Source organism: Camelus ferus, chromosome 9 (assembly GCF_009834535.1).
Source record: "Camelus ferus isolate YT-003-E chromosome 9, BCGSAC_Cfer_1.0, whole genome shotgun sequence".
NCBI classification, from domain to species: domain Eukaryota; kingdom Metazoa; phylum Chordata; class Mammalia; order Artiodactyla; family Camelidae; genus Camelus; species Camelus ferus.
The window spans coordinates 19061101-19073824 of record NC_045704.1 but is presented as its reverse complement, the minus strand read 5'-3'; the positions used below and the strand labels follow the sequence as shown (position 1 = coordinate 19073824).

Here is a 12724-nt window from a genome sequence, read left to right as displayed (position 1 = left end):
TGCCACGTGAAATATGTCCTACTTGTACCAAAGAGAAGTAACATTTTATCAGCAAGTTGAGACCTAGAGCGTTCTATAAAAACAGGCCCTGTTAAAATCATTCTTATCTTCCTTTAGCCGCCCATGTATTAGTTTACTTTTCCACAACTGCCTGTATTGTTCTTAGCTTGTAGGTTTAGCCATTTCTTTGAGTTTATTTCTTTATACGGTGCCAGGACCCCGGAAGACATATAAATATGTATGCATTTCTCCTGTTAATCTGTTCGTTTGATATGTCAATTTACTCCTCAGGTCCCGATGAAAAATCCTAGGAGGGCAGAGGTAAAAATTACCCTCCCCTACCATGTGTAGACATACATCTGTCTTATTATATCCCCTACCTCGTCCCCCAGAGGGTCCTGGGAGCAGAGACACCTGAATTGCAGTGAGCACACCTGCATGCAGATTTTGGTTCCTACGGACTGTATCTTTCCCTACTAAAAGAACTCTTATAGACCTGGCTCCCCTCAAAAAAAACCCCAAACAAATAAGAAATAGTGAATTTAAAAAAAAAGAATATTACCTTTCATAGGTTGAAGATGGGTGGGTATGCAGATTGGGTCAGATTTTGGCAGGTGTTGTGATGGGTAAGAAGTGCAGAGCGATTCACTTTTCTAGGTTCTGGCTACTTTTGTACATGTTGGATATTCTTCATAAGAAAAAAATGTACAGATAGGAACAATTAACTGAGGAAAAATGTTCCCAATTAGAACAAAGTGCGTGGCACAAGTCTGACCACAAAGCCAGGGAGGACAAGAGATGTGCAGACCCTAATCAGCTATGATTTGAATATCCACAGGTATCGTGGTCCTGCCAGGTAATAGGAAAGAAATTCAGCTAGACAAAATACTTGATCAAGTTGATATATTGGTCAGGCAAAGAAATCATCTGAATGGATGTAGCAGACATACCCAACATGAGAAGGTGTCATCTGAATCCAAGGGATGTTGGCTAGAGATAGACTTGAAGACTCTGGGCTTCATCCAGAAGGTTTTAACAAATGTGGCCAATTGTAATTTCCAAAGATGGCCACACTAGTATCTCCTGTCCCACGGCTCTTCTATGATACGACTTTGCCACTTTTCCTATGGTTGGCAGGGAGTGGGGGTGGTATCCTATGGCACCTTTGTTTGAATCAGGGTGGGCTTCTGACACATTGATAACCAATAGAATGCTTCCATGAAAAATTAATCAAGTGGTCTAATAAAGAAATGGAAAATTTTATTTGAGTCAAATTGAGGATTATAACCTGGGACCAGCATCTCAGAAAGCTGGCACAGTTATATAAGTTTTTTTTGAGACAGAGGGCTGTTAATAATGACGTTATCGACAGTCTACACAATCCAGATGTAAGCATCATCGTGCATGGCCCCTTACAAGATCAAAAAGGAATGTCATCTCGATAAAGAAGCTGTGGTATATTTATACAATGGAATACTACTTAGCCATAAAAATAATAAAATAATGCCATTTGCAGCAACATGGATGGATCTGGAGATTGTCATTCTAAGTGAAGTAAGTCAGGAAGAGAAAGAAAAATACCACATGATATCACTTATATGTGGAATCTGAAAAAAAAAGGACACAAATGAACTTATCTACAAAACAGAAACAGACTCATAGACATAGAGAACAAACTTACGGTTACCAGGGGCCAAAGCATGTGGGAAGGGATAAATTGGGAATTTAAAAATTGCACCTCTCAGGGAGTGATGGAATCATTAGCTATCTTGTGGTGGTGGTTTCACTGGTATAAATACATCTATCAAAATTCATCAAATTGTTCATCTGAAATATGTGTAGTTTACTGTACAGGAATCACACCATAATAGAGGTGTTAAAATTTTTTAAATAAAATAAAATAAATAAAATCCATTGGTTAAAATAAAAAGGAATGTCATCTTTAAGGAGTTGTCTTATTGGTGCTAGAAGAATGTTCCTCTTTGTGGCTGAGTAGGTATTTCCGCCGATGGAGGTTACTTGGTCAATGTGTAATGCAGATACACAATGCATGGTCTGGGGAGAGGGGACGCCAAAGAGCAGAGAATTTTTTTTATGCTTAAATTTTTCTTATCTTGACATACAATGTGAATTTTATTTCACCACTGCAGCAGAAGTGATACTGTGTCAGAAGAGGCTGCCGTCCGGTGAGCCCTGAGCCGCCACGGGAGCAGTCTGGGTACCCTGAAGCGGCAATATTGTGAAGAAGCCCGAGCCATCTGGAGAGTGCTCCTGTCCACAGGTCCACAAGGCTGAGATCCCAGCCAGCTGCCAGCACTGACTTGCAGATGGACCCCTGAGGGGATAAGCCTCCAGATGATCTAGACCCAGGCGTTTACATCACCCCCAACCACTGAGTCTTCCCAGCTGAGGTCTTCCCAGACACTGAGAAGCAGAAACAACCCCCTCCCCCCACCCCCCGCCACCACAACCACACCCTATCTGAATTCCTAATCCATAGGATCTCGGAGCAAAATAAAATTTTTATTTTCAGCTTCTAGGTTGGGAGTAATGTGTTAAGAAGCAGTAGCATGTAATGTCATTCCCTTCCCTAAAACCCACTAACGGTAGCCACTCCCATGAAAATGCTCTAGGCACTTTATCAACATAAACCCTTTAGTTCCTCACTCTAATCTAATCTAATAGACTACTGTGGTTCCTGTTTTACTGACATAAAGAGAAAAGAGTCTTCAGATCATGTAGTCAGGAAATGCAGAACCAAAAAATGATCTCAGAGTATAGAGGAAACTCATTGAATTCAGATCCCCAAACACACTCAGGAACCCATAGCACCAGGTGCTAAAGGGAGGCTGAGAGGTGATGGTGGTGCATGGTGGCATCTACCAGGGGGCTTCAACCACTGGGCAGGAAAGGGAGGGTGGGCGTAAAGAACAGCTAGGGGGCCAAATCTCCAAGAAAGTGAAACTGACAGTAGGCTGGATGCATCTGAATGTATTGGGAGATTTCATCAAGGGACAGAGAACTCAGGATTCCAATTCATAAGACTCATCAAGAAAACTAAACAAATACAAAACAGGATGATGATTCACTCCAGGGAAAAGATAAAGTTGTGCGAGAAAGGAGAACCCTTCACAGATAGACCCTGTGGCTGGGTGGAGAACGATGTGAACGTAGTCACGGGTGGAAACACTGAACATTGATGTAACCAAAATGACTATAACTCTGTCAGTAAAACAGTAAGCGGGAGGGAGGAGGTGAAGAAATGAAAGAAAGCTACATCCTCTTCCTCTTTCCTGGGAGTCAACAGATAATGACCCAAACAGAAAAACCCAGAAGTAGCAATAAGTAGATGATTTACAGCTGCAGAGGGAAGGCGCAGGAGGAGGTGGGGTGGGGAGAAAGTGACTGTTTTTCACCATAAGCTTTGTAAAATGGTGTCTTTAAAAAATGTTATGCATGTATATTTTGGGCCATATTAAAACTGGAGCGAAAAAGTTTGGCTCAGCACCACCTCTCGGTCATGAGGGACACTGTTCTGATGCCTGCAGGTATAGGTTCAGGTTTTACTTCCTGACCAAAATTTCTGATCATGGGATGTTCCAGACAGAAAGGATGAGTAAGGTGGAGGGTCAAATGGCACTTCCTCTGCTGGGTCAGTTCCCTGCAAAGAACTTTCCAGAAGCCCCACATAGAACATCCACTTCCACGCCACTGGCTGCCTGCAGTTGCAAAGAAGGGTGGATGTGGACGTTTTAAAATACATCCAGCAGGGGTAGAGATATAGCTCAGTGGTAGGCTGCGTGCTTGGCATGCATGAGGTCCTGGGTTCAAGCCTCAGTGCCCCAGGGGAAAAAAATTAAAATAAAATACAAAAAAAATTAAAAAAAAAGAAAAGTCAGTAAGTGGGGGAAGGTATAGCTCAGTGGTAGAGTGCCTGCTTAGCATGCATGAGGTCCTGGGTTCAATCCCTAGTACCTCCATTAAAATAAATAAATAAACCTAATTACCTCCCCCTCACCTAAAAATAAAAATTAAAAAATTAAAAATTAAAAAAAGAAAAGTCAATAAATACATCCACCAATAATAAAAATAAAATAAATAAAATACAGCCACCAATTCTTTGGCACTCCTACTACCATGAGGAGGGCGAGGTGGAGCCCTCAGTCCTTCACAAATAGAATGTGGCGTCAAGGAATTCGGCACAACTCCCCAGACTAGAAGGGAAAGGATGAGGCAGATTTCACCTAGTGAGCTGAAGGGGCCTTGGCTTTTGGAGCCCTGAGCTGCCCTGGAGGAAGTCCAGCTACTCTGAGGACACCCAGGCTTCCTAGGGAGGCCACGTGCAGGTCCCCCAGATGAGCCCAGTCCCTAGGACAGAGCTTTCCCAGACATCATGGAACAAAGACCAGATGTTCCCACTGTGCTCCGTCCAAATTCTTGACCACAGAAGCCATGAGTGTGTGTGCACGCACACACACACACACACAAGGCCATCTTAACCTGCAAAGCTTTGGGGTAATTTGCTTCACCACAAAAGCAATTCGAATCCTGGGAAATGCAATAGCTACAGTGCCATCTGGGACTGAGTCAGGAGCCTTTGATTAAGAAAGAAAGAGATAAGTGTGCATTGGATGGTCAGCTGGTGCTCCCTGTTACTCCATCCCTTTGGACTACAATAATATTTAAATATACTCTTCTTCCCCGCCTGGACTGCGCTCACCTTGTCTTCCAATGGAGACAGCCTTAAGCTCCCATTGTAATAGAAAAGAACAAATCTGACTCCATATTAGATCCGTTCCGCTGACCTTAACCCTGTGCTCTGTTTCCTAGGCTTAGTCGTGCTGGTTCTGCACCTTTTGTCAAAGAATGTTGCCTAGAGCCTGAAATATAGAGGACAGCCCACTCTCAAGGCTCTGACCGTTAAGGATATTAACACTTTTCCATTCATATAAATGTAACAGTGAATAATAGAAAATAATGTTTGTTTTGTTGGAGGTTTACAGGGACACTGTGACCTAACCCCCGTGGACAGCTGCAAGAACAAAGGATTCCAACACCAAGAAGCTTACAACAACCAAGCATACCCCCTTCCCTTTTAGTATAAAAGGAACCCGAATTCTGACTTGGGGAATCCATGGTTCTCCAGGACATTAGTCCGCCATCTTTTCAGTCAGCCGGCATTCTGAATAAAATAGCTATTCCTTGCCCCAACACCTCGTCTCCCAATTATTTGGCCTGTCGTGCAGTGAGCCGAACAAGTTTGAACTCAACACCATCTGCTTACTGTGTCCAGCCCAGAGTCCAGGATTTTGGAGGAAGACACAGTCCTCTTCATTGGGGCCCAGCCATGGCTGGCCCAGGACACCCAATAAACTTACTCAGAAAAGGGGAAACATGGAAACACTCAGCAGACACTGGCCCATAGCAAAGATCAAGTGCACGGGACATGAAATTCTGGTTCTGGTTCTGCCTCCAGAGAGGTCCGTCCTTCCTTCCTTTCCTTTCTTCCTTTCCTCTCTTCCTTTCCTTTCTTTCCCTTCTTTCTTCCTTTCATCCTTCCTTCCCTCTCTCCTTCCATCCTTCCTTCCCTCTCTCCTTCCATCCTTTCTTTCTTTCTTTCTAGCATTTTATTGTCTTTCTCCAGATAGGAAGGCTTTAAGTTAGAAAATTTTCCCAAAGTTTAATAATAATCCTTGATTCTTCAAAACAGCCACCAGCTTTTCAGCTCTGGACACGCGTGTACACAACCTTGTGGGGCTGATTCACCAGAGCTGTCATGCTTTCCCAGGAAAGCACAGAGACAGTCTTCTTCAAGAGGCCTTGCATTCCCACTCAACTGAAAAACTCCTGTTACAAGACAGACAGAACCAAGCTGAGGGCAAGAAGATTAGGCTGCAATCAACATACTCATTGCCCTGGGGCACACAGGGCTCCAGACCAATTTTTTACCAATCCTGTATTCTTCCTGGTCCATTCAAATTCGGCTTTCTGCCAACAATTAACCAGAGATGAAAACCCCAAGATCGGGAGACCGGAGGTTGTGGATGGTTACACCTGGTTGGTTTCCCTTGGAGGCTCAGCAGCCGCCCCTTCTCCAAGATCCACTCTGTACCCTCCAACCATGTGAAAATAGCCAGGGAGGTTCATTCTTGTCTCCACTGCTCATATGGGGGTGGGAATGGTTTTCTTATTTGATTGCTTTTTAGGGGTGGGGTGATTAGATTTATATACGTATTTACTTATTTAAATTTTTTTAATGGAGGTACTGGGGACCTTGTACAGGACATTATGCATGCTAAGCACAGACTCTACCACTGAGCTATACCCTCCCCTGGAGGGTGAGGATATTGAAGAGGGTGTTCCCTTGGGGACGGAAGAAGTCCTGAGTGTGCAAAATCAGACCTCAGGTTTGATTTCTTCTGCCAACTATTTGAAAATGTTGCAAATTTTCACACCTCTAGAAAAGTTAACACAATAGTACCATGAAGCCCTGCAAGGTTTCACCCAGGCTCTCGGGTGTGTTCATATGTTGCAACATCTGCTGTTTCTGTGAACCACTGAAAGCCAAGACACAGAGATCACCACACTTCACCCTACATACATCAGTGTGCATTTCTGAGGCTTCATTCTCCTTTATAACCACAATACAAAACACCTAAACCATTAACATAAATTTGTTCATAAAATCATTAGTTCATGTGATACCTCCATTCTGGGCAATGTCACAGGCTCACAGTCCGCTTTTTTTGTCCACATCTATACCTCCCTCCACTGAGAGTGAGAGAGGGGCACTGGTCTTCCTTCCATCCCTGACACCCACACCCAATTTCCTCCGCCAGGGGATACCCTCCTCGCCCCAAAAGGCTCCAGCACCTCTCGGTGACCCTCACCCTTCCACAGACACCTCCTCCCATGTGGGGGCTGGGCTCCACGTTGTCCCTCTGTTCTCCTTACCCCGAGGCCTGAGGGCCAGTCTCCACTGAGCACCCTCCTCACCGGCTCCCTCTGACACCCCAGCTGACCCAGCCCTGGGGGAGCAGCGCCCCCTCTGCCCGCTCAGCCCCTCCCCCACCCCGTGACCTCCCCACCCCCACAGGCAGCACTTAAATCACCTGCCTACTGGCTGCAGGACCCAACTGCTCAGCACAGGAACGAAAGGCAGGAAGGAAGAAGAGAAAGAGCAAGTCAGGGTGTCCACAATCCAAGATGGAAACGTACAAGATGACTTAGGGCCTGGACAGTCTACTAGACAAAACTTCACACATGCCCAAAGCCCACCTTCAGGTGACAATATTTAAGGGAGCTTAAGGAACTCCGTTGGGAACCAGCTATGACAGAAAATGCTCCCCTTAGCAAGTGACTGGATTGGTACAATTTACTGTATTTATAACTAGGACTGAGGGTTTTCCATGGACTTCAGAACTTAAGAAAAAGTCAGATTTTTAAACGTGTCATTTTCCTCATTTGTAACTTAATTTGCAAAACCAAAGCAGCCCCTGAATTGTCTCACTGCGTATGAAAACCAGCCCAAGGTCACCACGAAGCTGACACTGACAGAGCCTGGGATTTTCCACTCCCACACCCACCGCGGGGGAGCTCAGTACTTCTCGCCCTCATTGCTCTGAACGAGGGGGAAAGGCAGCAAACGCAGCCCGCTGCCCACCCCTCTCCCTTGTTTTCATGGCAAATGAACGTGGTGGCTCTTAAACGCTGAGGAGTGACCGTGTGTCCTGGGGCAGGTGGAGGGGGGCTGGCCGTTTCAGGGGCCTGGGGGTGGTGGTTGCCCTGGCCTGTGTATTGTCAAGACTTGGAGAAGTATTCTATTAAAATCTGGACGAGTTACGAATGGGACAGACAGCTGGAGAAAGCCAAAACATAGTGGGAAACAAGTACAAACACCACTTATTTGGAAATGAAAAAAAAAAAAAAAAAAGGTCCTGAAGATATTACTCAAGAACTGATAGAAGATAATCAACTCAACCGAATAGGAATCCATCCAGGATGCTCACACCGGAGTTATGAGAAATGAACCCGCAATCAAACTGATAACAGGTTGATGCAATCATTTCGCCAGACCTGAAAGTCAAGTCTGGACTTGCAGGTTGGCAGCATGTGAAGAACTATCCAGGCACAATGAGGAGATCAGGGAAGAGATGGGCTCCCGGGCGCAGCAGGGACACGCGGAATGAGGCTGGCGAAGGGACCCTTCCTGATCAGAGTACCGGAGCCCCCTGCTCCGGGAAACTCTCCACCCGAGTTGTTGGAGTTAGGACCTCAAACCCCGCTGTCCCCTCTACTTAAAATCCCCAGGAGGTGCCCTTGGCACACAGAGGGGGCTCCAGCCCGGGCCCTGGTCCCTTCCTTGCTGGGAGGCCTTGGCTGAGAGGCTGGCCCTCTCTCAGCTTGTTTTCTCCTCTGCAAAATGGGGGCGCCCGCGGCCCCCACCCAAATGCAGCTGCCCAGCCTCCCTCTCTGAGGCGCTTCCTCCCCCAACTGCACCAACTGTGGGGTGAGGGGGCTGGAGGGAGTCTGGGAAGCCTGAGAGGCTGTGGGAGGTGGATCAGGTCTGAGTCTGGTTGTCTCCACCCAAAGTTTCCATTCCTGGCTCTGCCCCTGGCCTCTTCTCCCTCTGCGGGTGCGGCCCCAGTGGGGTGGGGAGCAGGAGAGGGAGAGGTGGGCTGTAGGCTGGGTCTCTGCCCAGCTCCCCCACCTCCCCTGTTCCCTGCCTTCCAGAACCCCCTCTCAGCATTCCCCCTCGGGCCCCACCCTTCACACCTGGATGCCTCTACTGGAGTCTTGGGCTATGGGGACTGCAAATGGGCCTGGCGGGGGTCCCACTTTTCCCTCTTCCTTGGTCTGGGTGGGGGTGGGTCCTAGGACACCCCTCCACTCCACCCCCTTGTCCTGAACACCAGGTGAGACATAGGAAGGAGGTTCTGGGAGGTGGAAGGAGAGTCAGAGACATAAAGGAGAGAAACAGGCAGGAACTCATGGGACAGAGAGTCAGAGATGGAGGAGACAGAGAGACAGCCTAAGGCATTTACAGAAACAGAAAAAAGCAGACAGGAACTTCCAGAGATGAAGAAGCCAGAGCCACCACGGTCCCCATGGTATTGCACAGATGTGTTTTGGGGGGCAAATTGCTTCTCCTTTCTGAGCCTCAGTTTCCTTACCTGTCAAATAAGGGTGATCGATGCCTCTCCCTCAATGGCTGTCTGAGATCACTGGTCTCTTGCACACGCCGGGCAGGCCAGAGGCTGGTAAAGGGCAGCTGTTGTCGTTTTGGATTCCCTCCTTCACGCATATTTACTGAGCACTTGCCGTGGGCCGGGCACTGCACCAGGCACCAGGCACACAGCCTTGACCATCAACAAAATAGCCTGCCCCTCTGCGCTCCCTTTTCTATTATTACCGTTGTTGCCATGGATATTATATTTCAGAAGCATAAACTGGAATTTTGGTGGAGACATATCCTTAGCCCTGGGCAGCAGGTGCTAACCTGGGAGAGAGAGGGGTCCCGAGTTCCAGCCCACAGCTTAGCCTCGCGGGACTCAAGTTTTCCATGATGAGATGGGCCTGAGAGTCTTCTCGCCACCGGGCAGCAGGAAGGAAGGGCTGGTAGGATGGGGGCTCCATGAGCCTCTACGTTGTTGACATTATTATTATTATGAATTGTTCCTACCATTATTAGCTCAAACGAGGAGGGCAGTACACCTGGGAATCCTCAGGGACTGCCGGAGTGTCAGAGGCCCTAGACAGAGGGCGCGGGGGGCCAGCATGGCCCCAGGGCCAGGGTCGGTGCCAGGTGTGGGCGGTGTGTGTGGAAAGCGGTGAGGGTGAGTCAACAGGGCCAGCCGCGCCCTGCTTTTACTTAAGGCCCCAGCAGCCATCCCCGGCACCGCCGCCACCCGTCCCGTCCCGCTGTCCTAGCCATGGTAGGGAGCTTCGTGAGTGCTTCAGGGGCCCGGGACATTTGTGGGGGTTGGACCCAAGGCTGCCCAGACCAGGGGAGGGGGGACCGGGCTGTTTCAGTGGAGAAAGTGGGTGCTAGGCTGTGCTATGAAGTTCTGGGCTGTGGTTTCTGGGTTGTCCCAACCCGTCCCCATGCTCCCATCTCCCCCTTGGCAAGTTTCCTTTTGCTTTCTAGCTCTTTGGACATTTTTCTGTTGATTTTGTGTTCCTCTCTCCAACTCTTTCCCTTCCTTGCCTCTCATTCCTTCGTCTCTTTCTTCTCTCGGATTCTGCTGGTCTGGGTCCTGGTCACTCTCCCCCTGGAGCTGACCCATCTGTGTCTCTCCTCTGCCTCCCTGATTCACCTCGGCCCCCACACCCCTGCTGCTGCAGAACGTGCCCCACAAGACCTCTCTGCCCGAGGGCATCCGAGTCGGTACCGTGTTGAGAATTCGTGGCGTTGTCCCGGACAAGGCTGGCAGGTGAGAGCCCCGGCCTCGGTGTGGGAGGGTGGGGGGAGGTCTCCAGGCTCAGCTGATCCCACTTCTTCCAGCCCAGAGCCCAGGGCCCCAGGCTAACTTTGCCCACGTGGGTCTTGGAATCCCTGAGTTACTTCTGACCTGGAATTTGATGTCCTCACTTATTTGTCCCACGACTGTGTGCCTGGAGTCGACGTTATTCTAAGAAATTGCGGGTCCCAGAGGAATCCACGGTTCCTACCTAGAGTCCTGTGAGTTTCAGTCTGAGTTCTCAGGAATTCTGGAATTGTCCTGTGAATTGGAGGTGCCCTGAGATCCCTGGCCTCTAGCACATGCTAGGCAGGCCAGAAGCTGGGTAAATGGCAGCCTAACCAATCAATCGTATGACTTCCTGGGTCGGGATCTTCAGGATTTCTGGGAGTCTAGGCTGCCTGGGCATACTGGGGTCCCTGGTATGGGTCCTAGCCCTCTGGGAACTGGGGATGCCTTGGGAATCGGGAGCACCCTGGTCTTCAGGAGCTTGATTCCTTGGCAACTCCAGACTCTGGAAATGAGGGGGACCCAGGCCACAGCTTAGTCACCCTCGCCTAGCAGATGTGTGTGCAGGCCCCCACTCAGGTTTTTGGATGGCCTGGAATCTGGGCTCCCTGGCTTCCAGTCTACAACCCGTCCTTCACTGGTGTGTGTGACAGTCCAGGTCCCTGTAAATTTGTTCGTGCTCTGGAAAAAGGTAAGTCCTGGTGTGTTGGTCCAGAACCTCTTTCCAAGGCGTCCTCTTCCCCCATCACCTACCAGGTTCTATGTAAACCTGCTGTGCAGTGAGGAGCCGGGCGGTGAGGCCGCCCTGCATTTCAATCCTCGGCTGGACGAGTCCACCGTGGTCTTCAACACCCTGGAGCGCGGCGCCTGGGGCCAAGAGGAGCGGGGCTCGGGCATTCCCTTCCAGCGTGGGCAGCCCTTCGACGTGCTCCTCATCGCCACCGAAGAGGGCTTCAAGGTGCGTCTCTGCCACAGGGGTGGGCGCCAGCACCCAGGTCTCTTCCCTTGGGAAGGCTGGGAAGGCCAGGAAGGCCCTTGGGGTGAGGTGAGCAAAGGAGGTGAGCAAAGGCGTGGCCAAGGCTGGGCAGGGCGTCCCCAGGCCCTCATGTCCTCCTGGCGCAAGCGCACTAATCTCTGGCGCAGGCGCACTAGTGTCTGAGGGCAGGTGTGTGGCCGTGGCAAGGCGAGAGAGCAAGAGCCAAGTGACCAAAGGGTAGGTGTCAGGGGAGGGCGTCAGGGAGGAGGGGTGTGAGACGTGGCCCAGACTTTCATCCCCGACCCTATTGCCTGTCTGCTTGAGTCTGTGGTCGAGGCTCAGGGGCAGGAGCATGGATGGGTTGGGAGACAGGACCGAGAAACAAGTTTCAGCAGGAAATGGTCGCTGCAGACCCTGCATCACACAGGCTATTCTTCACTTTCAATCTGCGCATCAGGAGTCAGGTGGTGAATGCAGGGATCGGGGTAACAACATCCACCTCCAACGCTTAAAAAGCACTCACGTGTCAACAATGAGCTCATTTAATCCTCACGGCAAGGGGTTAGGATGAACAGTATTTGCCCAATGGGGCCTGGGGACCGAAGGGGTCCGTGGGTGCCCAGGTCACGCAGCGTGAGTCCAAGTTGGGAATAACCTGGCAGTGACCTCGGGAACCACAAGCCATGTCCCCTCTCCTGTGCAGGCTGTGGTCGGGGACTCGGAATACCACCACTTCCGCTACCGCATCCCGCCGGCGCGCGTGCGCGCGTTGGAGGTGGGCGGGGACCTGCAGCTGGAGCTGGTGAAGATCTTCTGAGCCCTTCCAGGAGCGCGGGTGGGGATGGGGCGCAGGGGTCTTGGATGGCAAATAAAGTCTTAGCCGCTCATCTGTGCGCCTCGTGTGTGTCTGTGGCTCCTTCATATGGATGAGGAAAGTAGGTTCAAAGCAGTTAAGACACTGACTAAGAGTCACGCAGCGATTCCGCAGCGGGGCGGGATCCGGGCGTGGATCTCTCTGGGCATTTCTGTCTCGGGAGGCCACAGGAGGGTCGCGATCTGGTAGGGATGGGGCTTTGGCTTGCCTTCCTGCAGCATTCGGCAAAGCAGCCAGGTTGTAATGGGGTGGGGTGACCTGAGGCAGTTTGGAGGGGCCCAAGTCCTCCCTTGGCGCCCCCTCCGCAAGTGTAAAGGGACTTCCAATCGATCCAAACAGGTCCCTTGGAGACCCCAGCCTCGCGGAGATGGTGTTTGAATCTCAGGCACCCTGCGCCACCTCTGC

The 12724-nt window shown here is 50.0% G+C and overlaps 1 protein-coding gene across 2 annotated transcripts; it reads left to right on the top strand.

Moving 5' to 3' along the window:
- Positions 1-9804: 9804 nt before the first annotated feature.
- LGALS7B (galectin 7B) lies at positions 9805-12338 on the top strand. 2 transcript variants are annotated; one of them, XM_032486086.1, is made up of 4 exons: positions 9805-9935; positions 10345-10433; positions 11226-11427; positions 11770-11988. In XM_032486086.1, exons 1-4 carry the CDS (start codon positions 9933-9935, stop codon positions 11914-11916), a joined length of 441 nt encoding a protein of 146 aa, XP_032341977.1. In that variant the 5' UTR covers positions 9805-9932; the 3' UTR covers positions 11917-11988. The 2 variants fall into 2 exon arrangements, with proteins under 2 accessions (XP_032341977.1, XP_032341978.1); XM_032486087.1 differs by lacking the exon at positions 11770-11988 and adding an exon at positions 12149-12338 and having other exon boundaries at positions 9862-9935.
- Positions 12339-12724: the final 386 nt, after the last annotated feature.